Source organism: Hemiscyllium ocellatum, chromosome 31 (assembly GCF_020745735.1).
Source record: "Hemiscyllium ocellatum isolate sHemOce1 chromosome 31, sHemOce1.pat.X.cur, whole genome shotgun sequence".
Classification (NCBI taxonomy): domain Eukaryota; kingdom Metazoa; phylum Chordata; class Chondrichthyes; order Orectolobiformes; family Hemiscylliidae; genus Hemiscyllium; species Hemiscyllium ocellatum.
This window is the reverse complement of record NC_083431.1, coordinates 3751943-3779020: the sequence shown is the minus strand read 5'-3', so window position 1 is coordinate 3779020 and position 27078 is coordinate 3751943. Positions and strand designations below refer to the sequence as shown.

The window sequence follows — 27078 nt, the reverse complement described above, 5'->3', positions numbered from 1 at the left end:
CTCCCGTCCCAGAGACAGACCCTGAGACACCCCCCCCACCCCCACAGGGACACTACCCCAGACACACTCCCCCCCACCCCCACAGGGACACCACCCCAGACACACTCCCCACCCCCACAGGGACACTACCCCAGACACACTCCCCACCCCCACAGGGACACCACCCCAGACACACTCCCCACCCCCACAGGGACACCACCCCAGACACACTCCCCACCCCCACAGGGACACTACCCCAGACACACTCCCCCCCACCCCCACAGGGACACTACCCCAGACACACTCCCCCCCACCCCCACAGGGACACTACCCCAGACACACTCCCCCCCCCCCCCCCCCATGACCTCGTGGCCCCGGTCCTGGCCATTCACCGTCAGCGGCTCCACCTGCCCTGTGAGGCCGGGCTGCTCCTCAGGAAAGTCCGGGGCCTCAGGCCCGGCGATGGGCTCGGAGAGGCCCCGCTGGGCGGCGGCGGGGGGCGGCCCCAGGAAGGTCACCCACCCGGTGAAAGCCGTGCTGGCAGGTGGGAGCACATACCCCCACCCCCTGGGGAAAGGGACACACCCCTGGGACAGATATACCCCCGAGGGGTGGGGAGAACATACCCCTGGGGGGAGATGTACCCCTGAGGGGTGGGGAGAACATACCCCTGGGGGGGGATATAACCCTGAGGGGTGGGGAGAACATACCCCTGGGGGGAGATGTACCCCTGAGGGGTGGGGAGAACATACCCCTGGGGGGGGAAGTACCCCTGAGGGGTGGGGAGAACATACCCCTGGGGGGGGGATATAACCCTGAGGGGTGGGGAGAACATACCCCTGGGACAGATGTACCCTTAAGGGGTGGGGGCAATAACTTCTTAGGGGTGAGGGATTCATGCCCTTGAGCGAGGGGGGATGTAACCTGGAGGGATGAGAGAGTGGGCAAATATCCCCTAGTGTGGGTGGGGCACTCCTGTGTGTAGAGAGGTAGAGGAGTGTCAAATACCCCCCTTGGAGCACAACATTCAAGGGTTGGGCATTTAAACAGGGGTGGGGGAGTTATAAGATCCCAGAGGGAGAGGGGCATGGACCCTGGGGGTAGAGGCGAATGACTGGTGGGTGGGGAAGATGTTGAGAGCAATGTCCTCAGGCTAGAGTGGGGAAGAAATGACCCCTGGGGAATTGAATGACTTGCACATCAAGACCCCAGAGGGAGAGTGGCATTGACTCTGGGGTGGGGCAGGGTTGAACTGCCCATGTGGTGGGACAGGGTGCTGATACTGTGGAGAGGAGTTTGGGAATGGTTAGACACCATTCTGGACACTGACGTGGGAGGGAATGGGGTCAAGAGCTGGGCTTGGTCACCTGTGATGGGATGGAGAGAGAAGCAGGGAGCTTGGCGGGTAGTGAAGGACAGGCTGATGGATACCCACCAGGTGAGATGTGGAGGATTAGTGAGGAATGAGGATGAGGGGTTTGGAACAAGGCAAGTGATCGGGATCATGGACAGATCGGATGAGAATGGGGCAGCTGTGTGTTGGTATTGGTCTGAAGTTGATACGTGCAGTGATGAATTTTGTTCTTGTCCAGGTGGAATTGCTGGTGGAATTGAAATTTGTATCACATTTCCAACCGAGTACGTGAAAACACAGTTACAGCTTGATGAGCGTGCAAATCCTCCACGTTATAAAGGCATTGGTAAAGTGTATCATCTCTTGCTGCAAGGAAACTGACCCTACTGTTACAAAGGAAATATAAAGACTCCCCTCTTCCTCCAAGCTACAGTGGCATTGAAAACCAACCTGACATTGTTAAAAATCATCGAGGAGAAAGTGAGGTCTGCAGATGCTGGAGATCAGAGCTGAAAACGTTAAAATCACACAACAACAGGTTTAATTGGAAGAACACTAGCTTTCGGAGCGATGCTCCTTCATCAGGTGGTTGTGAGCGGTGCTCCGAAAGCTAGTGTTCTTCCAATTAAACCTGTTGGACTATAACCTGGTGTTGTGTGATTTTTAACTTTGTACACCCCAGTCCAACACCGGCATCTCCACATCATGTGAGACCACAGGCTCCACCCTAATAGATAACCAACAATATTCTGACTGTGATTCCTTGTTCTGTAGGGTTATAGGGAAGCAATGCGGGGCAACCAGTTAAAATTCCCAACATTGGTCTGTCTAGATACAGGATACCTTGTGTACCCTGTGCTTGGAGGTTGTGGATCCCCTTCTGAGATCTTTACTCGGGCACAGATTGACCTCCACTAAGATGTCTGAGGGGTGTGCTCTATTAACCATTCATCTTCCTGTAGCTAACTGTAGCAGTGAGCCAGTCAAATGTATGTGTATCTGGAAGGGACAGTTGACTGTGGGAGTCAGGGGTTTTCATTCGTAAACAGTTGAGACACCACCTGATGAGCTCCAGGTACTGACCATCTGCTCCCTTTGCAGGTGACTGTATCCGAGTGACCGTCCGGGATCACGGGCCTAAAGGACTTTACCGTGGCCTCAGCTCCCTCCTGTATGGTTCCATTCCAAAATCAGCTGTCAGGTAGGAGACTGAAGCAACAGTCTGAGATGGAAAGGAAAGGCCAGAAAAGGAAGGTGATAAATAAGGAGTACATTTCAGGATAAATCTCTCAGACTAAGTATAAGTCTGTTTTATGAAGAACATTGTGTTTTGCAGCAGTATACCTACTGTGCAGTGATCTGTTCCATCACATTCTAGGCATTTCTTCAGGATGAATACCACAGCTTTCTACTGTCTAGTCAGCAGTAGACCATTCAGCCCCTCGTGCTAGCTCTGCTGGTCAATTAGATCATAACTGACCCTGATAATAGGCTCATCTCAACTTTCCCGCTACTTCGCGCCCCCACCTCAACAATCTTTATTGCATCATTAGATTGAGTTTTGTAAATAGTGGCAGTGATTGTTCTGGTGAGGATACAAAATTCGGCTGAATTTTCCAGACATACCCCAATTTTCCTCTCTCTCGCTACATACTTTCTTTCCCCTATGTTTTCCTCACTCCCTGATCCACTTTATTTTTACACCTCTCCTTATCACTTGCCCCTCTTGCTCACACCTCTCTCCTCCATAACCCAAGAAGTCCCACTCCACCTCAGTAAAAGTCCATATTATTTTAAGTATTGTAGTGGCTGAGTTCACCCTTGCATTTGACAGAACAAGTCAAGCTGCAGATAAGGAGAAAGTGAGGACTGCAGATGCTGGAGATCAGAACTGAAAAGTGTGTTGCTGGAAAGGCGCAGAAGGTCAGGCAGCATCCAAGGAGCAGGAGAATCGACGTTTCGGGCATAAGCCCTTCTTCAGGAATGAGGAGGGTGTGCCAAGCAGGCTAAGATAAAAGGTAGGGAGGAGGGACTTGGGGGAGGGGCATTGGGAATGCGATAGTTGGAAGGAGGTTAAGGTGAGGGTGATAGGCCGGAGTGGGGTGGGGGCGGAGAGGTCAGGAAGAAGATTGCAGGTTAGGAGGGCGGTACTGAGTTGGAGGGTTGGGACTGAGACAAGGTGGGGGGAGGGGAAATGAGGAAACTGGAGAAATCGGAGTTCATCCCTTGTGGTTGGAGGGTTCCTAGGCAGAAGATGAGGCGCTCTTCTTCCAGGCGTCGTGTTGCTATGGTCTGGCGATGGAGGAGTCCAAGGACCTGCATGTCCTTGGTGGAGTGGGAGGGGGAGTTAAAGTGTTGAGCCACGGGATGGTTGGGTTGGTTGGTCCGGATTGCCCAGAGGTGTTCTCTGAAACATTCCACAAGTAGGCAGCCTGTCTCCCCAATATAGAGGAGGCCACATCGGGTGCAGCAGATGCAGTAAATGATGTGTGTGGAGATGCAGGTGAATTTGTGGCGGATATGGAAGGATCCCTTGGGGCCTTGGGGGGAGTGTGGGCGCAAGTTTTGCATTTCTTGCGGTTGCAGGGGAAGGTGCCAGGAGTGGAGGTTGGGTTGGAGGGGGGTGTGGACCTGACGTGGTAGTCATGGAGGGAGAGGTCTTTCCGGAACTCCCCCCTCAATTCCTTCCAAGGTCCCAAGGGATCCTTTCATATCTGCCACAAATTCACCTGCACCTTCCACCTATCGCATTTCCAACGCCCCTCCCCCAAGTCGCTCCTCCCTACCTTTTATCTTAGCCTGCTTGGCGCACCCTCCTCATTCCTGAAGAAGGGCTTAAGCCCGAAACGTCGATTCTCCTGCTCCTTGGATGCTGCTGCGCTTTTCCAGCAACACATTTTTCAAGCTGCAGGTAACCCATAACTGACCGAGAGCAGAGTGTCCAGTTAAGGCCCTCCAACTATAATCAGGGCTAATGTCTGATACAGGTGACCAGAAAAGTACACCATACTGAGCATGATTTCTCCTAGAATGGTATCACAGAGAAAATATAACCAGGAGGCAGTGTCAGGAAACTTAGCTTTTATTCAAAGTCAGTTTGAATAGTTGGGAATGTGAAGGTTGGTGTTGGAAAGGAGTTCCTTATTCATTCGGAGGAATTGCCCTTCAACTGGTGTGGGTCTGGAGTCACACCTAGGCCAGCCTGCTGGAGTTCCTTCCTTAAAGAGCAGCAGCTGGGTGTTTTTACAGCACTGATTGTTACATGGCCATTATCGCTGAGACTAATTATCAATTCCACATCTAATTAAGTAAGTTGCCTTGGTGGGATTTGAACCTGGACATTAACCTGGAGCTCTGGATTCTAGGTCCAGTGACATTACCACCATGCCACCGCCTCCTTACTTGTTTGGTAGATGTGACAAGGGTTCCTGGATCTGCCCGTCTTTCTCAGGCAGTAAGTTCCAGCCTCCTGTCATTCCCAGAATTTCACAACCCTCCATGAACCTATTGATCAGTTTAAATCTGTGTCGCTTTGATATTGACCTCGCTGTGTAAGAGGAAAGAATTCCTTCCTATCTATCAATCTCAACATTATGCACCTCAAGTAAACCTGCCCTCAGTCTCTTCTGATACTTGTAAGAATTGAAAGGAAAGAACTTACATTTCTATGGTGCCTTTTGCATACTGAGGAAATCTCATGTTGGACAATAAGGAAACATGGCAACCCGTTTGCAAGCGAATGAATTAAGGGCAGGAGCTGTCCACTCAGCCCTTTAAAGCTGTTCCACCATGTGGCTGATCTTATTGAGAGATCTACTTTCCTGTCCACCACCTCTCATTCTAGAATTTAGTTAACTCAACCTTTAAAATACTCATTGACCCAGCTACCACTGTTCCCTGCAGAAGAGGACTCCACAAACTAAAGACCTACTGAGACTCTGCGTTTCCACATTAAGTGGGAGAGCCCTCACTTTTAAACTCTGTCCCTTTGTTGTACTCTCTCCCACGAGGTGAAATATCCTGTCTGTGTGCCCTCAGGCTGTTTTTTATGCTCTGGTTATGTACAAAGGATCTGCACGAGCTGCATGTCCCTGTCACCAGGCCAGTGGTGTTACCAACGTTGTCAGTCTGGCCTCTTTTCAGGTTTGGGACGTTTGAATTTCTACATGACAGAATGGTTGATGCGAATGGGAAGCTGAGCCGTGGGAAGAGCTTTCTGTGCGGCTTGGGAGCTGGAATCGCTGAAGCTGTGTTTGTTGTGTGCCCTATGGAGACAGTAAAGGTAACGTTGCCTGGATAGTGTACCCCAAGGATGAAAACTGCGGGGACAACGCGAGTGTACAGACCAATTAACAAAAGAATGTATTTTAACATGTTGGATTATTTCAACTGAACTTCTTTTGGTAAATTTGTTAACACTTGAGAATAAGTCTTGGTCTTTGTGAGACATACAGGTCATTCTGCTATAACGCGACAGTTGTGTTCCTCTGTGACCTCATGCTATAGAAAATCACGCTATGGAAACCCACCATAGAAAGTTGCGCTGTAGAAGATCGCTAATAGAAAATCTAAACACCGTCCACAATTTGTCAGTCACATTACAGCCAATTTGCGCTGATGAAATATGTGTTCTAGCAGAATGACCTGGACTGGGCAATTCAGGCCTGATCAATCTTTTCTCTATGCTGTGGGCCAGCATTTCGCATCCATTCCTAATTACTCTGGATAAGGTGGTGGTGAACAGCCACCCTAAACAATCGCAATTCTTAGTATCGGGACACCCCCAATGCTGATGAAGAGCTTTTGCGCGAAATGTCGATTTTTCCTCTCCTCAGATGCTGCCTGACCTGCTGTGCTTTTCCAGCACCACTCTAATCTTGACACCCCCAATGCTGTTAGGGAGGATCTTCCAGGATCTTGACTCAGCAAAGGTGACAGACAGTGACATATTTCCAAAACAGGATGGTGTGAAGCTTAAGAGAGGACTTTGCAGGGTGTGGAGTTCCCATGTATGTGCTACCCTTGTCCTGTAGATAGTGGAGGTTGAGAGTTTGAAAGGGGCTGTTGAAGGAGGTTCAGTGAATTACTGCAGTACACCTTATAACCTTGTGTTTCAAACCTCAGATACAAATAGCTGGTTATAGTTCAGTTATCAAAGTCCTTTGTCCATTGTGAAAGTGGATTTGAATTAATTTCTGTTTTGTTTTTCCTCCTCTAGGTGAAGTTTATTCATGACCAATGTTCACCCAATCCTAAATACCATGGGTTTTTCCATGGTGTCCGAGAGATTATTCAGGAACAAGGTAGGCCTGTCTTGTGGTGACTGGATGAAGGGGCAAGGTGTAAAAAGAGCAGTTTCAGGAGGATTGCCAGTGTATTCTCAATTGCTGAGAAACACAAGGCTTTTACACAGCCTCATAACACCTGAGAAAAAAGCCCTTTCATTTGTTGAAACTGAACAATGTGATCATGTTGCAGTGAGAGTATATGTGCCGCTTTTGTGCCTGGAATCAGTATGGTTTGTATAGGATGGATGAGTGGATGTCTTTTATTGGCTTTGGAGTGTGTATTCAAATTTTTTTCAGCAGCAAGCTTTTGTTAGTTTAAGCCTAAAATTTGATCAGTCCCTGAATTAATGCAGTATCGCCCGGCTGGTTTTGTGTGTGTGTCAATGTGCTGAAAATGTGTTGCTGGTCAAAGCACAGCAGGCCAGGCAGCATCTCAGGAATAGGGAATTCCTGATTCCCTGATGCTGCCTGGCCTGCTGTGCTTTGACCAGCAACACATTTTCGGCTGTGATCTCCAGCATCTGCAGACCTCATTTTTTACTGTGTATCAATGTACACAGATAGTGCATTGTTACAGATTACAGTGGTTCAGTCTAATTTACAGTGTCTATCAGGTAGCCTACCTTTAATGGAGATTCTTATAAAGTAAGGTGCTCATCAGGCTGTGAGGTTTCTTGTAACTGCATCTCTTGGAGATTGGTTCTCGGGTGAACTGTAAACTCACCGCAGGTTAACTAACGTGGCTGTTGATAACTTGTGTTTAATTTGAGTCTGGTTCTGCTGAATCTGCTGGGTCTTGGGGTAATACAGGCATAGTCCCTGAAGCCAGTTTGAATCACGTGATCAATCCTTTTCGAGCCCCATCCTGTCTAATTTATAAAGGGGACCCCATCAAGATATGGTGAGCAACTCATCGATATCATTGAGTTTCCATCTTCCGTGAAGTGAGGAGATGGGAAGTCAAGAAAATCCATCATCTTTACATGTCAGGTCACCCTGAAACAATGAGGTGTGTAAAATCTCAGCACTGGCTGTGAGGTGCCCTCACCCTGTCCATATTTAATTGTGTTCCCCTCTGCCTGATGTATTGACTGAGTGTTCATCATGTGGCATCACTGGCATTTCAGGAGGTTCCTACTATCTCTAGTTATTATTCATTCATAAGTATGGGCATTGCTGGCAAAGCAGTGAAATTATTACCCACTGCTAGACTTTAGGGAAAGGTCAATCCAGTGTCGGGATGATGTCATTATTCAGTGGCAAAAGGGCATTAATAAACTGGGTTTGGAATCATTTTATTGAACTCAGTTTCACAGCCTTCATAGTCAGGTTTGAAAAAACAACTTCTGGATTTCTAGTCAAGTGACAGTGTCACTCTAATACTGTCTGTTTGTACCAGACACCTGCCTCAGTCTTATCAGGATTTAAACCAAAGTACCGAACGAGTTTTATTAAGTGCTGTCTCTACCTGTCCCCCATGTCAGTGATCTGTGTACATATCCACTCAGTTCCCACCCCCCTTTAGAATTGTTACCCCCTATTTTATATTATCTTTCAATGTTTCCCTACCAAATGCATTACCTCACACTCTCTGCATTGAACTGAATCCCAGTCTATATTTAAGTCATTGAAGCTGTCCATTATAACCACTCTATAGGGTTAGCATCTCTTTGTCAGTTCCCTGCAGATTTATTCTTCCAGTCCTTCCCATAAGCTGATGGCTCTGAAGACTGCATTGAGCAATGTAATTCCATCCTTTTCTTCCTTAGTTCTAGCTAAATTGATTCTGTCCTTGAACCTTCTAGAGACATCTTTCTCCTGCGCTGTAATGCGCTACTTGACCAACACCGCTACCCTATCTCCTTTCCTTTTCCCTGTACCCAGGAATATTTAACACTCAGCCTTGCCCTTTGTAGAGGCATGTTTCTGTTCTGCCCATGACACCATATTTCCACATGACAACATGTGCCTGTAACTGCCTGACCTTACTTACTGCACTCTTAGACTCGCACAGTCACCTGATTTGGACTTTATTACCTTCCTTATTCCCACTGCACCGATGAATTGACTGTCCTCTCGCCTAGTACCAGCTGTCTCCCAGCTGGTTTCCTTCTCTGCTGTTCCTCCTTGGTTCCCACGGCCCTGCCAAGTTAAAGCCTTCCCAATGACAGGAACAGAACACCGCACTCGGACCTCAGTCCCAGCTCTGTGCAGATATAGCCCACCCAGCCTGTACAGGTAAACACCTGTCCCAATGCCTCAGGGACTGAAAGCACACCCTCCTGCACCATCTTTCCAGACACACGTTCCTCTGCCTTCTCCTCCTAATTCTGTAGTCACACGTAGCTCTGGGAGGAACCCAGAGATGAATACATGTGTGGGTCCTGCTAGCTAACTCCCTAGCTATTTCCTAAATACTGGTTGCAGGATCACATCCCCCCACTTCCTACCGCTGTCATTGGGACCAGTGTGCACCAGGGTCTCTGGCTATTCATCACACATCATCCTGGAGTCACATATACAGCCACAGAAACACTTGTCTATTCCCTGAACTAATGAATCCCCTGTCACTGTCTCCCTTGACCCAACCCTGCCCCGGAAAAACCAACTACTCATCATCGTTCCACACGTGGCACTGACTGCACTTCCCTGAGGAACCAGAGTCTCATCAGCTTCCAAACTACAAAGACGGATTAGTGAGCAGGACTGTGGGTGACCTCTCCACGACCTGCATGTTTCTTTTGGATGGAGAAAGTGAGGATTCTAGATGCTGGGGAGTCAGCGTCAAAATTTGTGCTGCTAGAAACGCACAGAGCAGGTCAGGCAGCATCTGAGGAGGTGGAGAGTTGACGTTTCAGGCATAAGCCCTTCACCAGGAACAACATTCCTGATGAAGGGCTTACACCCGAACGTCGACACCCCTGCACCTCAGATGCTGTCTGACCTGCTGTGCTTTTCCAGCACCAGCCTCTTTTGGATGGCCTGGCAGTCTTCCATTATCCTTCTGCCCTCAGGCCCTGGAGCTGCAGTGTGAACACCTCTGTATCCATGTCACACGTGCAGCCTCAGGAACGTGCCCCAGTGACTGCAGCTGGTACTCCCGGCGCTCAGGTTTCTGCAGCTAGCAGCATTCCTGGACACGTAATCACCTCAGACACTGAGAGTGCCCACCATATCCCACAGATTACAGAGCACACATTCCCCTCCACTCAGCTGAACTCTGATGCCTTAACTTCATTTCTTCTTATTCTGCTTTCAATTACTTAAGCAAACCTGACTTTCCCTTATTCATGGTGTTTCTCAGTTAAATTCAAATGTAGAAACTTTAAAAAAAATATTCTTTTTAAGTTACAGCAAGTCCCTAATAACAGTATTTACTAATCAATGAATCCACTGAGAGAAAGTAGAAGCAAAAACCTCCTCTTCCACCAAACTCCCTGCTCCATGCACTCTACCAATTATAGTAAACCTATAGCACCTGTCTCCCCTCCCCCCAAATTCCTGATATACTCACTCAGCCTTGGTCTTTGTTTCAATCAGGCAGTGTCTCCCTCATACTGACCGTGGACTCTTACAGAAGCAGAAGTGACTCTTTAACTAATGCCTGCATTTCTAGATAATTACATACAATGAACGTACAGCTAATATGTTCACATTACCTCCAAGTGTTTTATAATCAAATGCGGGAACTGGTTGAAGTGTGTCCATACACCGTGAGTGTATGTGTCCTGAGATCATGTAGCCAGTGACTGTGTCTACTGTTGGCTTTTCTCATCAGAAAAGGAATTCCCCACACCTGGATTCTAATGTGTCTAATGTATAACTCAGTTTGGGGTCTCAGTGGACAGGGAGCTGAGGGCCAGGATCCTTGTGGGATTGTAGCCTCCTCAAAATGGTTAGTGGGGAGTGAAATCGTGTCAGTCTCACCCCCTCCCAAGAAACTATCCCAATGATCTGTAGGTCTTTGAGGGAGAGATTTCAGTTTTTCTGCTTGCAGGTTTTCGAGGGACGTACCAGGGGGTGACAGCTACCGTCCTCAAACAGGGCTCAAACCAAGCAATTCGCTTCTTTGTGATGACCACACTACGCAACTGGTATAAAGGCAAGTGTCTATGCTGGACTTCAGCAATCTCTTCACCCGAGGGAGGCAAGGGTTGAAGGGGGAGAGGGAGGGGTGAGCGGGAACTGTGTCCATTCCCCAGCTTCAGAGCTGGACATTCGGAAACAGGAGGAGAGGGGAAATTCTGAGCCCTTCTGCCTCATGTTTCCCCTGTTGGCCCTGGCACGTGCTCAGATCTGGGCTGTTGGGGGGAGCGCCATTGAGTTTTGCACTAGTAGTGTGTCTGAGGCAGACCCACGGTGCAGTGGAACTTGGGCTGACCGAGGTAATAGAAGTTGGATCACTGGGTGCTTCTGTGCTTACAGGTGACGAGCTGCACAAACCAATCAATCCATTTGTCACAGCAGCGTTTGGAGTTACTGCTGGAGCAGCTAGTGTTTTTGGGAATACTCCTCTGGATGTCATAAAGACAAGGATGCAGGTGAGAAGTGGGATATTGACTGCAGGTTGTGAGAGATCACTGCCTAATGCAGATTAAAATGCTTAACCGTGCACTTTGTCAATAGACGAAGACTTGAATTTCTAAAGCATCTTTCACAATCTCAGAATAACCCACAATATAGCCAATGAATTCCTTTGTAGTATAGTGACTGTTTATAATGTAGGAAACTTCAGGTAAAAGCAAGGTGGGGTTGGGACTAGAGATAAGAAGCTGGGTGTGCTGGTGAGCCTGACCCAAAGAACACCTTGCCCCATCCCCCACTTGCTGACCATCCTCCCTGGACAGTTTCTGTACCTGGCTGAGCTAGTGGATTGACTTGTGAGAACGCAAACCACATGCCCATGTTTTCCTTCAGACCCTGAGGGCAATGTAACTGCAAAAGGAGACAGCTTTGTTCAGATAACTCAGAGACACACCAGCCAGAGAGTTCCCAGAACCCCAAAGGGAAAGCTCACTCTGAGCCCATCCCTCTGCCAGTGGATAACCCGCAGTCACCGAACGCTGCCTCTGACCTGCCTGAAGCTGGGTAGCTCACTCCATTAGCACAGGTTGGTTCAGCAGCTTCGGTTCCAGGAGGCAGTTGAGAAGGTAAGGTGTACACAGCCTCCTCTGCACACATGTACATATACCTTCTGCCCCCACCCCCAACTCCAGCAGGCGTGTCCTCCGTGCCCCGGGAATACGGACCCTGTTCTGGGTTTTGACCTTGCATTGTGATGGCCTTCCTGCTGTTAACCCTGCCGTTGACAACTGGTGCAGGTATTGAACCTGATGTGGAGGTCCTGGTGTGGGACTGGGGTGGACAAGGTCAGAAGTCACATGACAGCAGGTTATAGTCCAACAGGTTTATTTGAAAGTACAAGCTTTCAGAGCGCTGTCCCTTCATCAGTGAAGCAAAGAAGGGGCAGTGCTCTGAAAGCTTGTGATTTCAAATAAACCTGCTGCTCTATGACCTGGTGTGGTGTGATTTCTAACCTGAAACATTGCTGTAACTTCTTTCTTTTTCATTGAGTATGCATCAGCAAAATGCCCTCTTAGCCGCCTCTCATCAATGACCTTCCTGTAAGTCTGCCCTCTGTGTCACACTGACCTGGGTTGGCTGCAGTCTTCAGTGTGTGGGCTGGGCTGGACGTCCTCATGCTATTTCAGCACGAGCTCCTCCGACTCTCTGCCTCTGCTGGATGTCTGATTAACAGACTAATGGAGTTTAGAGTCTGACAGATGATCCTGGAGAACAGCTTGCTGTGCCTGAACTATTTTAATTATTGGTATGAAGCTGAGAGGGGTGTATCTGTGTGTACTGTCTAACCGGGAGAAAGTGAGGACTGCAGATCCTGGAGAAATCCGGATGAAGGGCTTATGCTCCAAATGTCGATTCTCCTGCTCCTCAGATGCTGCCTGATCGGTTGTGCTTTTCCAGCGCCACGCTCTGTGCTGTATAACAGTAGTCCCACCCCTGCTAACAGGTCCACAGGAACACACATCCAGCCTGATGTTCCCTCTGTTGCACTTTTCGGACAAGACATGATGTAAAGTCCCACCTTCTCTTGTTGTGTACCTGAACGATGTGCAGGGTCAGGTCACGTTGCTATCTGTGGAATCTGTCTGAGTGCCAGTTGACTGATGCATTTCCTACATTGCAGCGGTGACTTTGTGAACCAGTTTAGATGTTTGGAGGTTGTGAAAGTTATTACAGGTTGTTCTGCTATAACGCAACAGTTGTGTTCCTCTATAACCTTGTGCTGCAGAAGATTGCTTTTGGAAAACCGCTCCCCGTTCAGCAGAAAGTTTACGTTATCCAAATAACATTAAACATTCATCAATTGCATTATAGCCAATTCCTGCTGACAAAACGCACATTATAGTGAAATGAGCTGGACAGAAATGTAATGCCAATCCTTTGAGTTTCATGTTCTTTACTGCAGCCTGGAATATTTGGGAAATTATAATATTCTTATTTTTATCCCACTTTTTGTCACAGGGCCTTGAGTCTTTGAAGTACAGGAATACTTTGGATTGTGCACTTCAGATCTTTAAAACAGAGGGGTTATTTGCGTAAGTATCGCCATGTGGGCTGTTTTACTGCTTGCCTTGGATTGTGAGAGTTCAGAAACCCCTGTGTGTTCCCTAAGCAACTGTTTCCTTGTCTGATACAGGTTCTACAAAGGAACAATCCCACGTTTGGGCAGAGTGTGTCTGGATGTGGCCATTGTCTTTGTTATTTACGAAGAGGTTGTCAAAATTCTCAACATGATCTGGAAGACTGACTAAGGAGAGTTACACACACACAGCACAGCCTGACCCTGACATCTCTCTCTCTCTCTCTCTCTCATGTTCAGGTCTACACCATCAGGGCAACCTTCCTGTCCCCTTCACTTGCCAAAGTGCATCATAACCAGGTTAAAGTAGACTAGTTAATGACCAGACTTGACATTGTGGATGTTTGGGGGATGTTTGATGTAGGGAAATGCCAGGGGGTTAATTATTTCCCTTTGCTCATCTATTCCCAATGTTTCTCTCCCTTATCCCTTTTCCTGTGGGATGTATATTTGTAAGGTGTCCCTGTTCTTTGACTTTTTTGGGATGGTTTGCTCCTGAGAGCTGGATCGGAGGGGCCTGGCCATGGTGAAGCAGCTCCACTCTGTGCCTTACACTGTGTCAAACCTGCGACTGATCCTGTTCTCATCATCCTCCTTCAAGGGCTTTTATATGGTTTGTTTAAAAGTGTTTTTCCTGCATCCTACAGGGACTGTGTTTTTAAAACAATTAGTATGCATATTGAATTTTATAAATACAGAATTGGAGTTGGGTCAGTCCAATGGCCCAGTCTCTCTGGTGCCATCACCACTACTACTTGGTGTTTCTGGTAGGGATCTCTCTCTCTCTCCGATGTGTTCACAGACGATCCTTTGTGCTGCAGTTTTCCCATGGTCAGCATTTGGTTTCGTGGAATCACTGGGGGTCACAGGAAGCCCATTCATCAGTGGGACCCGGGTGAACAACTGGCTGATGTAGTCTTCTTTGATTCTGTCATGGGATGTGGGCACTGCTGACCAGGCCTAGCATTTATTGCCTGTCCCTAATTGCCCAAGGGGCAAGTAAGAGTCCACCACATTACTGTGGGTCTGGAGTCACATGGGGACCAGACCAACTAAGGACAGAAGATTCCTTCCCTAAAGAACATCAGTGAGTCAGATGGGTGGTTCTGGACAATTGATAGTGGTTGCTTGGTCAGCATTAGGTTAGAACTTTTATTCCAGGTGCTGTTTGAATTCATGTTACACCACCTGCTGTGGTGAGATTCAAATCTGTGTCCCCAGAACATGTGGTTTGGGTTTCTAACTTGGGAGGCTACTGTGTCCCTGTCACAGTCTCAACAATACGTTCTAGTACCATCTGGCTAAATGTGTTGGATTCTCTGCAACACAGTGATGAAATGTACCACCACACTTTTATATACAGGGCAAGACAGGTCTGGTTAATGCTGAAGAATACCCTCTGCTCTGATCCAGCTACAGTCTGGACACAAGCCCTGTGACATTATCAGGGAGCTGCACACTTATTGTTTATTCATTCTTCATCAATGTTTTTACAATTCTTATTCAGTAAATGAAATCAGCTGATTTGAGCGGGATATATTTCATGACCAGGTTCAGAGGAATGTGGATCTTGCTGGGAAAAGGCTGACTGATTACTAGCCCCCATGAGCAGGGGGGGTGGGGGGCAGTGAATTGTTCATTCTGTCCAGCCAAAGTCACAGCCAATCAGAAAGGTATTGCTCTGTGATTGTATTGGATGGGGGAGATGTGTTTCTGTCAGGGTGATTTGTGATTTGAGGGTGACAGCGTTCCTGTGAGTTGGCCGCTGTGAACCATCATCCATTGGTCATACTGGACAGTATTGTGGCCTGTGAACATATAAGATATTGTCATTGTTGCTGACTGTTCTCTATACAGATTATTAAACAGATGCTGTTGGAGTAAGTAACTGTGTGTGATGACCCTCTCTGATAAGTGCTTCTTACCTGTGTTTTGGAGTGTGGAATTCTCCAGGGATTGGAAACAGTCCATTCCCCTGAGCCCTAATTCCAGGTAAGAAAAGGATCTTTCAGTTAAAATCCCAACCTGTTGATTAATTTCCTTCAGCAAAGGGGACCTGTTGATTTGATTTTCTCGCTCTGCACTGTAGCTCTAGTGTAATGGGCTGTTAGTGTAAAATCCCCAGTGATGTGGGGAAGGAGCAGAATCTAATCGACAGGCAAGACCATCGGAAATGCATCTCCTTGTTCTAAAGGGTGGAGTAAATACGGGACAAATGAGGACACGGATCAGCAGGTTGGAGATAGAATGAAACCAGAGACTGAAGTTGTTTAAGTTGTGCATATTGTTATGTTGCTGTCTGTCATACGTTTGCTCTGTTTAAGAGCCGGTGGGTTTGGTGTCTGAATCACAGCCTCTTTGAGCAGTTTTCCTGGAGCCTCCCTCACTTGGATTCAGGAGTTGTGTGCAGGTTCTGCCTTCTCGCCTTCCTCTCCTGGAGACATTGACTCCCAACAGTCTCATGGACAGTCACTGAGCACCCAGACCCGTCATCCAGTACAGACGAGGCCTTGTGGCCCATCAAGGCTGGTGCTGGCTGCTCTGTCTGTGCCAGTGGGAGAGAAGGTTCTCTTATGTAGTGAGGCTCACATCTCAGAGTCTCACAAAGTCTGGGTCACGTGGGGGTGAGTCTAAATTATTTTTCTTTTTTTGTTCTTGGGATGGGAGAGGCTGGGACACGCCTCACTCAGGAGAAAGGGCTGGTCAGCTGCTGCCCTTAATAAAACTGCGCAGGTGATGTCAGAGATCAGCTAAACACCACACACAATGCAGTGGGTCTGGAGTCACGGGTATCTCAGGCAGGGTAAGGACGGCAGATTTCCTTCCCAAAAGGATGCCGTGGACCCAAAGGGTATTGGCACCAATCAACAATGGTTTCCCAGTCACCATCGCCATCGTTTTAATGAGCTGAGTTTGAATTCCCCCAGCGTCTGGGGTCTGGGGTCAGGGGCCAGTGTAGGTCTCCAGCTCATTAGCCCAGGACTGCAAATCACTAAAACAACTTCAAAACTACAGATACTGGAAATCTGAAATAAAAACAGAAACTCCGCAAGTCTGGCAGCATATGTGGAGAGGTAATGTCTTTGTGTCCGGTAAGACTCTTTGGGAATTAAGGGGAGAGCTGGGAAGTTGATGGGTTTTACCCTGGGGTAAAAAATGAGGTCTGCAGATGCTGGAGATCACAGCTGCAAATGTGTTGCTGGTCAAAGCACAGCAGGTTAGGCAGCATCTCAGGAATAGAGAATTCGACATTTCGAGCATAAGCCGAAACGTCGAATTCTCTATTCCTGAGATGCTGCCTAACCTGCTGTGCTTTGACCAGCAACACATTTGCAGCTGTGATCTCCAGCATCTGCAGACCTCATTTTTTACTCGAAGATTTTAACCTACTGCGAATCCTCTTACAAGGATGCCTTCCTTGAAGAAGCTCTCTTCCTCCCTCTACAAGGATTTCAGTGAGTCCCCCTCTCACTGCACCCCCCAGGTCATCTCCTCTGCACAGAAGCTCTTCAGCCACGTTACCTCCTTCCACCTATCCCACCTCCATCGCCCCTCCCCCTAGTCCCTCCTCCCTACCTTTTATCTCAGCCTGCTTGGCTCTCTCTCTCTTATTCCTGATGAAGGGCTTATGCTCGAAACGTCGAATTCTCTATTCCTGAGATGCTGCCTAACCTGCGGGTTTTACCCTGGAGAAGGAGTGGGGGAAGGGAGGTAGGAGATCACAGTTGTCCGCATAAAACCCATTGGTGTTTAAAATAGCCCACAATTAAATAAATGACGGTGTTAGTTTAGGAATAAATATTAGCTGGAACACAGAGAGGAGGGACTTGGGGGAGGGGCGTTGAAGATGTGATAGGTGGAAGGAGGTACTCCTCCCTACCTTTTATCTTAGCCTGCCAGACACACTTTCCTCATTCCTGAAGAAGGGCTCATGTCCGAAACGTCTATTGTCCTGCTCCTTGGATGCTGCCTGACCTGCTGCGCCTTTCCAGCAACACATTTTCAGCTCTGATCTCCAGCATCTGCAGACCTCACTTTCTGCTGGAACACAGAGACCACTACTCACTTCCACCCGAACAGGGAGTCTATGGATTCTGTTCAACTGTATGGGGGGAGGTTGGTGGGGGGAGGTTGGTAATGTCAGCTTGCGTTTAAGTGCCTTGTGTCTCTCTAATGGGTATGAGCCCAAGGTGTTCTGATTCTGAAACTGTTAACACTGAACCAAGCTAATGGAATGGATTACTGCTCAAGTTGTGATGACCAGGATATCTGAACGCCCATATTCTCTCGTGCCTAACAGAAGGTAAGTCACTGTCCAGACTCCCTCAGTCAAACATCAAGTATTATACTGGACACTGAAAGGGTTCATCTGTGCGCTGGAGCTTGGAAGTTGGTCTTACTGGCTCCAATTACAGCATAGGTCCAGGGAGAGGAAACGTGATGTAGTCAGGCAGGGTTCCTGCTCCTTATCTCTCACTTGAAGGGTTCAGAAAAGAACTTTATAGTTTGGACCACACATGACTCAAAGAGATGTACAGCACAGAAACAGATCCTTCGGTCCAAGGGATAGTCAACATGGCTTTGTGTGTGGGAAATCATGTCTCACAAACTTGATTGAGTTTTTTGAAGAAGTAACAAAGAGGATTGATGAGGGCAGAGCAGTAGATGTGATCTATATGGACTTCAGTAAGGCGTTCGACAAGGTTCCCCATGGAAGACTGATTAGCAAGGTTAGATCTCATGGAATACAGGGAGAACTCTCCATTTGGGTACAGAACTGGCTCAAAGGTAGAAGACAGAGGGTGGTGGTGGAGGGTTGTTTTTCAGACTGGAGGCCTGTGATCAGTGGAGTGCCACAAGGATCGGTGCTGGGTCCATTATTTTTCGTCATTTATATAAATGATTTGGATGTGAACATCGGAGGTACAGTTAGTAAGTTTGCAGATGACACCAAAATTGGAGGTGTTGTGGACAGCGAAGGTGGTTACCTCAGATTACAACAGGATCAGGACCAGATGGGCCAATGGGCTGAGGAGTGGCAGATGGAGTTTAATTCAGATAAATGCGAGGTGCTGCATTTTAGAAAACCAAACCTTAGCAGGATTTATACACTTAATGGTAAGGTCGTAGTGAGTGTTGCTGAACAAAGAGACCTTGGAGTGCAGGTTCATAGCTCCTTGAAAGTGGAGTCGCAGGTAGATAGGATAGTGAAGAAGGCATTTGGTATGCTTTCCTTTATTGGTCAGAGTATTGAGTACAGGAGTTGGGAGCTGAAAATGTGTTGCTGGAAAAGCGCAGCAGATCAGGCAGCATCCAAAGAGCAGGAGAATCGATGTTTCGGGCATGAGCCTTTCTTCGGGATTCCTGAAGAAGGGCTCATGCCCGAAACGTCGATTCTCCTGCTCTTTGGATGCTGCCTGACCCTCTGTGCTTTTCCAGCAATACATTTTCAGCTCTGACCTCCAGCATCTGCAGTCCTCACTTTCTCCTACAGGACTTGGGAGGTCATGTTATGGCTGTACAGGACATTGGTTAGGCCACTGTTGGAATATTGCGTGCAATTCTGGTCTCCTTCCTATCGGAAAGATGTTGTGAAACTTGAAAGGGTTCAGAAAAGATTTACAAGGATGTTGCCAGGGTTGGAGGATTTGATCTACAGGGAGAGGCTGAAACCTTGACTATTTATCTTATCAATCCCCCTCATGATTTTATAAACCTCTACAAGGTCACCCCTCAGCCTCTGACGCTCCAGGGAAAACAGCCCCAGCCTGTTCAGCCTCTCCCTGTAGCTCAAATCCTCCAATCCTTGTAAATCTTTTCTGAACCCTTCAAGTGAGAGATAAGGAGCAGGAACCCTGCCTGACTGCATCACGTTTCCTCTCCCCGGACCTGTGCTGTAACTGGAGCCAGTAAGACCAACTTCCAAGCTCCAGCGCACAGATGAGAGCACAACTCTCGGAGCTCAGAGGACTCTGTGCTTGCCTGGGCGAGCCCCTGGGGGGAGCTGGGAAAGTCGTCAAAAGCAACCTTACCCACCTTCGCCGTGCACTGTTCATGTGCTGGCTGATAGGAACATGACAGGAGTCCACATTCCAGGATTGTAAGCAGTGCTCTGAATAGCTGGAATGTTGACTGTTGGAGAGTTTGGGCCAGCTGGAGTATTTATTTGCCCAGTGTGGATTGTGGGGGAGTCCCAGTGTTCCCAGAATAGCACAAGCTTGGCGAGTGATTCTCTTCAAACAGAATTTGACCAATCAAAATTACTCAATATCCACAGCTGTTGCTATGGTGACAACATTTCAGACACTGATATTAATCCTAATAGAAAATACCTTCCTCTCAATTTCACTCATTTTAACTGGACACTGAGTCTGGACGTTGCATGTTTTTGGATTACTGTGTTCAGAGATGTGCAGGTTAGATGGATTAGCCATGGGATATGCAGGGTGACAGGGATTGGGTGGGGGAGGTGGTGAATCTGGGTAGGATGCTGTTCAGAGAGTTGGTATGGGCTCAACGGGCTGAGTGGCCTACTTCCACATTGTAGGGATTCTATGGGTTCAAGGATTCTGCCTTTACAAAAACCTCAAATTCTAGGAATAAAGTTTCAGAGTCATAGAACCCACACAGGACAATAGCTCAGAATATTGTGCACTGGGAGACGCTAAGCTGTCGTGTTGCAATGTAACACAGAGGGAGTGCTGGAGGGCACTGGAACCTGTTCGAATCTGTAACATGTCAACCCGTGCTGACAGCTTCTCAATGGTTTAAGCAGCTGAGGCTGGACAGAGGGACTCCCCATACTGTCAGAGAGACAGGGAGCAAGAATGTGGAGGGCTGCTGCACATCAGGATTCAGTGAAACTTAGTGTTAGCCGTGGCTCAGTCAGTCTCTCCCTCTGTCCGTCCCTCTGTTCAGAGATGAGAGTACAACTCACTGAAGTGCCTCTGATAATTAGTCTAATTAACTGCACTAAATTCTGTTGAATCTGGATTCCCTGGGAAAAGCTCAGCTCCTCAGAGATCTTCTACAATAATACAAGTCAAATCTTTTATTTGAATCTTAGGTGAGCTGCTACATCTGCGTCATTATAAATCTGCTGTGAACACTGATAATTGGGCGGTTTGTATTTGCCGATGGTGTCTGTGCTCCCTGTTTACTGGGAGACATTATGGCTGACTGTGCCCACCCCACCACGCCAGGGATAATGTCAGGACGGGTGTGGGTGAGGCACTGGGCATATTGTTCATCTCCAGCCCCAATCCTGATGAAATTATCTTTACTCGAAGCGTCGTAGGTGGTTGTAGAGGGACTGCACGTAGGTGAACACACACATCGGGTCTGGTTTATTCCCCATCACCATCATGTCCTCCACTTCAATCAACCTGTCACAATGAGCCAACTTCCTGCAGCAACAACAACAAACAAGATCAAACTTGAATTTAGCTTTCATCACCATGCTGTCTTCAAGTGCTGCTTTGTAGATAATGATCTACGTGTTCTGTGTTGTCAGAAATACAGCAGCCAATTTACCCAGAGTGAGGACTGTACAGGCTAGGACAGGACACAGGTCAAACCTCTCTGCGCTTCTTTGAACTGGGGCTCACGGGATCTTTTCCAGCTATCTGTAAGCAGAGGCCCTCGCTTTTAACATCCAAAAGGCAGCACCTTCACTGAAGGTGACCCAAGGCAATCTGTCAACTCCCTCAGCAGCGCCAAGATCTGTGGAGCCCACATCCCAGACCACTTCCTGGGGTGTCCAGGAAATCAAACTCAAAAGGTTGTGCATTTTAAAAATATTCTTCTTGAGAAGAGCTTGTATGTTAATACCTCAGCTGGTATTGAACTCAAACTGGTGCTGTGTGGGCAGGCAGAGGAGAACATGGGAAAGGTGAAATTGTTCATCTTGGTAGCAGCAGTGATAAAGACTGCAGAATTCTGCCATGCAGAAGGATCTGGGAGTTCGAGAGTCGGAGTGACAACAGGATAATACGCAGGTATAGCACGTAATCAGGAAGGTCAATGGATGCTACCCTTTAGTACGTGAGGAATTGAATATAAAGGTGAAGATTCCCTGCTGCAGTTCCCCAGGGAATTAGTGAGACCACAGCTCGAACACTGCGTGCGGTTTCGGGCTCTATTGAAGGAAGGGAGCTGGTCCAGAAGAGGTTTCCCAGATGGATCCCTAGAATGAGCGGTTTGTTTTCCGGAGAAAGGTTGGATAGAGTGGGCTCGTTCCTGTCACAGGTTGGAAAGGTTGGGTGGGGTTCGATGGAGATGTATTGGGATCCGGAATGGTCTCACCAAGGGGATTGTGGGAAGATTGTTTCCTTGCGTGGGTCAGTCCTGAACCGGGGGTGGGGGTGGGGGAGGGGCACTGGTTTAGTATGAGGGGTCACCCTTTTAGGGTGGGGGGGGAATATTCATCTCTCAAAGGGTGGGGGACTTTGGAACACTGCCTCAGCAGGATGTTGCGTGGGGGTCGGAGAATATTCTTAAGAAGGCGTTGGACAGATTCCTGTTGGGAAGGGAAATTAAGGGTTATCGGGAACAGATGGGAATGTGGGATTTGAAAAATAAACAGATCAATCACCATCCTATTGAAAGGCAGAGCAGGCTTGAGGGGCCGAATGGCGTCCTGCTGATGCTAATTCATATTTGAATATACAAACTACACAGGCTGTGTGATCTTTCAAGATGGTTCTCAGTCCAGGCAGCTGCACAGGTCTGAGATGGACATTGTGGCATTGCATCTCACACAGACACACACACAGACACACACACACACACACACACCCCCCCCCATGATGAGCTGCGGCCGTGCTGAGTGGCTGGGGCGAGGAGCCACAGCTTGTTATGGATGGGGAGTACTCACTCTGCTGTCCCAAACGCAAGCTCAAAATTCTGCTTGCGGTTGTTGGGGCTGAGCTCAGTGTAGTCAAAGGCTTCTGGGAAGAACGAGTGGACGAGAGCACAGAACGCCATTCCATTGCTCCAACTTGATGAGAAGTTCTGGATATCAATCATCTGCAAGGAACCGAGACAGATTCCAATACAACAGTTAATCAGCTACCTCGGAAAGTGAAATAGTGAGTGTATTCAGCTAAGGCTAGATCCAGGGTATAGTTCCCACTGCTCTTTTAAACTGAAGATAAAGCTACTCCTCCACTGTCCCCCACCAAACAGTTTACAAAATAATAAGGGGTATAGATAGAGTTCATGGTAGTTGTCTTTTTCCCAAGATGTGGAATTTCAAGACAAGGGGTCACGTTTTAAGGGGAGAGGAGAGAGATTTTAAAAAAGACATAAGAGGCAAATGTTTTACACAGAGTGTTTCATGTGTGGAATGAACTTCCTGAGGAAGTGGTGGATGTGGGACAGTTACAATGTTTTAAAGACATTTGGATGGATTCATGAATAGGAAAGGTTAGGAGGGTTATGGGCCGGGGGCGGGACAGGTGGGACAAGTCTAGCTTGGGATTATGTTTGACATGGACTGACTGCACCGAAGGGTATGTTTCTGTGCTCTGTGATAGGGATAGCATAGGGTTAGATAGAAAGTAAAACTCCCTTTACAGTGTTCCCCATCCAACCCTCCCACGGCAGGAACAGCACTGGATTAGATACAGAGTAAAGCTCCCTCTACACTGTACCCATCAAACCCTCCCCAGGACAGGGTTAGAGTAAAGCTCCCTCTACACTGTCAGGCTTTTATTTTTTAATTCTGCTCCTTGTTTCAGATATCCCAAAATTTTTGATTTATTAGATTACTTACAGTGTGGAAACAGGCCCTTCGGCCCAACAAGCCCACACCAACCCTCTGAAGAGAAACCCACCCAGACCCATTCCCTACACCTAACACTATGGACAATTTAGCACAGCCAGTTTATCTAACCTGCACATCTTTGGACTGTGGGAGGAAACCGGAGCACCCGGAGGAAACCCACGCAGACACGGGGAGAACGTGCAAACTCCACACAGTCAGTCGCCTGAGGCAGGAATTGAACCCGGATCTTTGGCACTGTGAGGCAGCAGTGCTAACCACTGTGCCACCGTGATTGATGTGATCTATTCCCTGAATATCTTAGAAACATTGATTGAAGCATCTCTGACATTACAAGGTCAGCCAGGTAGATCACATAGAATGTGAGTTCCCTGACTGGGGCTGTTAATCTGGTTCCAATCAGGGAGCCCTGGCAGACTGATAAAAAGGGTGTGTGTAAGAGATACTGACACTGTGAATGAGGCAGTGCTAGAGTGAAGGGCTGTTTATATGTGAATAAAGGGTGACTTGGTGATGGGATGCCGGCCTGTATGGAGTTATTTCACCTTAAACCTCAAGGTTCCAGGGAACTAACCCTGATCTGTATATAATTTAACTCTTTAAGTTGCTTGTACAGTCCTGATGGAGACAGGGCGGATTAAACACAGATTGTCCCATGTGCCTTGCTCAGTACATCAGGAAGGTTTGTGTTAATCTTCACCTATTCTCATCCCCTCCCTCTGACATTCTGTGGAAAGGTGTTAACCCTTCACTTACCTTGTATCCGATGGTCTTCGAGCGACACCACTCCAGGAGGATCTGTTTGATGCTACTTGCACTTGCAACACCGAAACTTTGTGATCTCTGAAGTTTTACCTTAGAAACTCCGACTTTGCCCCTGGGGGAAAGTGAAGACCATGAGAGAGGGACATCTCAGGAACTGCAAGCTGTGGCCATCATAACTTCCCACAGGAGAACATGCAACTCCTTCAGTCCCAGATTTCCTCTGCTTTTTTCCCTAGAGCCTTACAAACTCTTCCTTCTGTAACTCTGGCTCAATGGGTGAATGCCCCATCCTGGATGACCACAGAAACGATTGGAGTCAGCACAGAGCTGCAGCAACATATCTGGCCTCAGGGTTACTGCATGGAGAGGGTGAGCAAGGCGGGATATGGGGCCTCAGTGTTGTCATGTGACCAGCACCTTGGAGAGTCACGATGGTCATCAGGGAAAGACAGGAAAGGGCGCATCGCATTGTGCTCAGTGACGGAACATTCTAGCAACACTCTGTGTGCCTCCCTCACAGGATGGCAATGAGCTCTTGTGTGGGAAATCGATGGGGTCCCCAGCACTAACCCTCCAACAGTGCGGTGCTCCCTCAGCACTGACCCTCTGACAATGCGGCACTCCCTCAGCACTGACCCTCTGACAATGCGGCACTCCCTCAGCACTGACCCTCCGACAGTGCGGCACTCCCTCAGCACTAACCCTCCGACAGTGCGGTGCTCCCTCAGCACTAACCCTCCGACAGTGCGGTGCTCCCTCAGCACTGACCCTCTGACAGTGCAGCACTCCCTCAGCACTGATCCTCTGACAGTGCGGCACTCCCTCAGCACTGACCCTCCGACAGTGCGGTGCTCCCTCAGCACTGACCCTCCGACAGTGCAGCACTCCCTCAGCACTGATCCTCTGACAGTGCGGCGCTCCCTCAGCACTGACCCTCCGACAGTGCGATGCTCCCTCAGCACTGACCTTCCGACAGTGCGGCACTCCCTCAGCACTGACCCTCTGACAGTGCAGCACTCCCTCAGCACTGATCCTCTGACAGTGCGGCACTCCCTCAGCACTGACCCTCCGACAGTGCAGCACTCCCTCAGCACTGATCCTCTGACAGTGCGGCACTCCCTCAGCACTGACCCTCCGACAGTGCGGTGCTCCCTCAGCACTGACCCTCCGACAGTGCGGTGCTCCCTCAGCACTGACCTTCCGACAGTGCGGCACTCCCTCAGCACTGACCGTCTGACAGTGCAGCACTCCCTCAGCACTGATCCTCTGACAGTGCGGCACTCCCTCAGCACTGACCCTCCGACAGTGCGGCGCTCCCTCAGCACTGACCCTCTGACAGTGTGGCGCTCCCTCAGCACTGACCCTCTGACAGTGTGGCGCTCCCTCAGCACTGACCCTCCGACAGTGTTGCGCTCACTCAGTACTGACCCTTCGACAGTGCGGCACTCCCTCAGCACTGACCCTCCGACAGTGCGGCGCTCCCTCAGCACTGACATTCCGAGAGTGCAGCGCTCCCTCATTACTGACCCTCCGACAGTGCGGCTCTCCCTCAGCACTGACCCTCCGACAGTGCGGCACTCCCTCAGCACTGACCCTCCAACAGTGTAGCGCTCCCTCAGTATTGACCCTTCGACAATGCGGCACTCCCTCAGCACTGACCTTCCGACAGTGCGGCGCTTCCTCAGCACTGACCCTCTGACAGTGCAGCACTCCCTCAGCACTGATCTCTGACAGTGCAGCACTCCCTCAGCACTGACACTCCGACAGTGCAGCGCTCCCTCAGTACTGACCATCCGACAGTGCGGCAGTCCCTCAGCACTGACCCTCCAACAGTGCGGCACTCCCTCAGCACTGACTCTGTGACAGTGCAGCACTCCATCAGCACTGACCATCCGACAGTGCAGCGCTACCTCAGCACTGACCCTCCGACAGTGCGGCACTCCCTCAGCACTGACCCTCCGACAGTGCAGCACTCCCTCAGCACTGACCCTCCGACAGTGCGGCACTCCCTCAGCACTGACCCTCCGACAGTGCAGCACTCCCTCAGCACTGATCCTCTGACAGTGCGGCACTCCCTCAGCACTGACCCTCTGACAGTGCAGCACTCCCTCAGCACTGACCCTTGGACTGTGCGGCGTTCAGTGTTAAAGCTTTTCACTGTATTTTAGTGTACTATACAGTGTAAAATATAAGTGATAATAAATGAATCATTCTCCTCACTCCTTCATTGCCTCCCTCTGCACTGACCCCTGTGTTCTCTCTCGTGTAAGATGCAGTTAGGTGGAGGGTGACCTTACTTGGTGCCTTCCTGTTCGAACTTCTCGAAGAGAGCCTTCCTGGCCTGGGGTCCGCTCGTCCGAGGCAGGGTCTGTGACCGCATCAGGAGGGGCCGTTTCTCACCCTGCCGAAGGAGGGTGGGGGGAGGGGAGCGGGGCTTGCTGCCTGCCTCTGGATAAAGGTCAAGGACACTGTTGGAAAGCAAGATACATAATGAGAGCGGACGTTGGCAGCAGCGAGAGGTTCAGGGTGATGAAGATGACCATTCAGCCCCTCATATCTGAACTAGCTCTCTGCAACAGTAATCCAAGGGGCACCTCTCTTTTCTCTGGGGACTGTGAATATTGTTTCGTTTCAGATGTGTTCCCTTTCCCTCTAGAAATCCTCAAATGCACCAACTCCAAACCCATCAGGGAGCACATTCCAGACACTCACCATTAACTGGTTCAATGTTTCCCCATATATCTCCACTCTGTCAATCACCATCAATCTGTGTCCCTCTGCTTTTCAATTAATGGGAACAGTTTCTCTCTGTCCATTCTGTTCACACGCTGATGTGATCACAAATATCTTGATTAAATTTCCCCAGAATCACCTTTTATTCAGATTCCCCTTGTCATTGAAGACCGTCATCCCTTTTGCCTGAAACAACGATTCGGACACTGCCTGAACTGCTGTGCTCTTCCAGCACCACTGATCCAGAAACATTCTTGTCAATCTTTTTTGTTCTCTCCCTAATTCCTTCACTTGTCTCCAAATTTCCCAAAGCTTCCCTGGATCAGGTGCTGAGTGCTCTCAAGCTGATTGGTGGAATGTGCCCAATCAGCAGGGCTGAAGCTGCCCTCTGGGTATGAAGCTGACCTGTGGGCAGAAAGGACTCAGGGAGAGTCGGCAGCTCAAGCAGCCGTCCATGACCTCACCGACTGGACATGATCCAGGCTGATGATTCCTGTCTCCTAAAACCATTCAC

The 27078-nt window shown here is 48.8% G+C and overlaps 2 protein-coding genes across 2 annotated transcripts in view; one reads left to right on the top strand and one right to left on the bottom strand.

The window, feature by feature from the left end:
* The first annotated feature begins 403 nt into the window (after positions 1-403).
* On the top strand, positions 404-15146 carry LOC132830205 (tricarboxylate transport protein, mitochondrial-like). Its single transcript, XM_060847729.1, has 9 exons — positions 404-523; positions 1572-1679; positions 2435-2534; positions 5477-5615; positions 6552-6636; positions 10619-10723; positions 11047-11162; positions 13165-13238; positions 13340-15146. Exons 1-9 carry the CDS (start codon positions 442-444, stop codon positions 13452-13454), a joined length of 924 nt encoding a protein of 307 aa, XP_060703712.1. The 5' UTR covers positions 404-441; the 3' UTR covers positions 13455-15146.
* A 5172-nt stretch (positions 15147-20318) lies between these two features.
* smtnl (smoothelin, like) overlaps positions 20319-27078 on the bottom strand; it is a 58534-nt gene continuing 51774 nt past the window's right edge. Inside the window, exons 5-8 of the mRNA XM_060848248.1 lie at positions 26129-26299; positions 23823-23943; positions 22158-22309; positions 20319-20688 (exon numbers count right to left, since the gene is read on the bottom strand). Coding sequence (XP_060704231.1) covers positions 20562-20688; positions 22158-22309; positions 23823-23943; positions 26129-26299 — 571 coding nt within the window. The 3' untranslated portion in view covers positions 20319-20561. The remainder of the gene's footprint in view (positions 20689-22157; positions 22310-23822; positions 23944-26128; positions 26300-27078) is intronic.

What these genes read in the sequence shown, in the direction of transcription:
- LOC132830205 (XM_060847729.1), top strand. Translation starts at nt 442, where the DNA reads ATGGGCTCGGAGAGGCCCCGCTGGGCGGCGGCGGGGGGCGGCCCCAGG. An exon ending in ATTCCAAAATCAGCTGTCAG is followed by an intron (nt 2,535 to 5,476) that starts GTAGGAGACTGA and finishes GCCTCTTTTCAG; the next exon opens with GTTTGGGACGTTTGAATTTC. An exon ending in TCATAAAGACAAGGATGCAG is followed by an intron (nt 11,163 to 13,164) that starts GTGAGAAGTGGG and finishes TTTTTGTCACAG; the next exon opens with GGCCTTGAGTCTTTGAAGTA.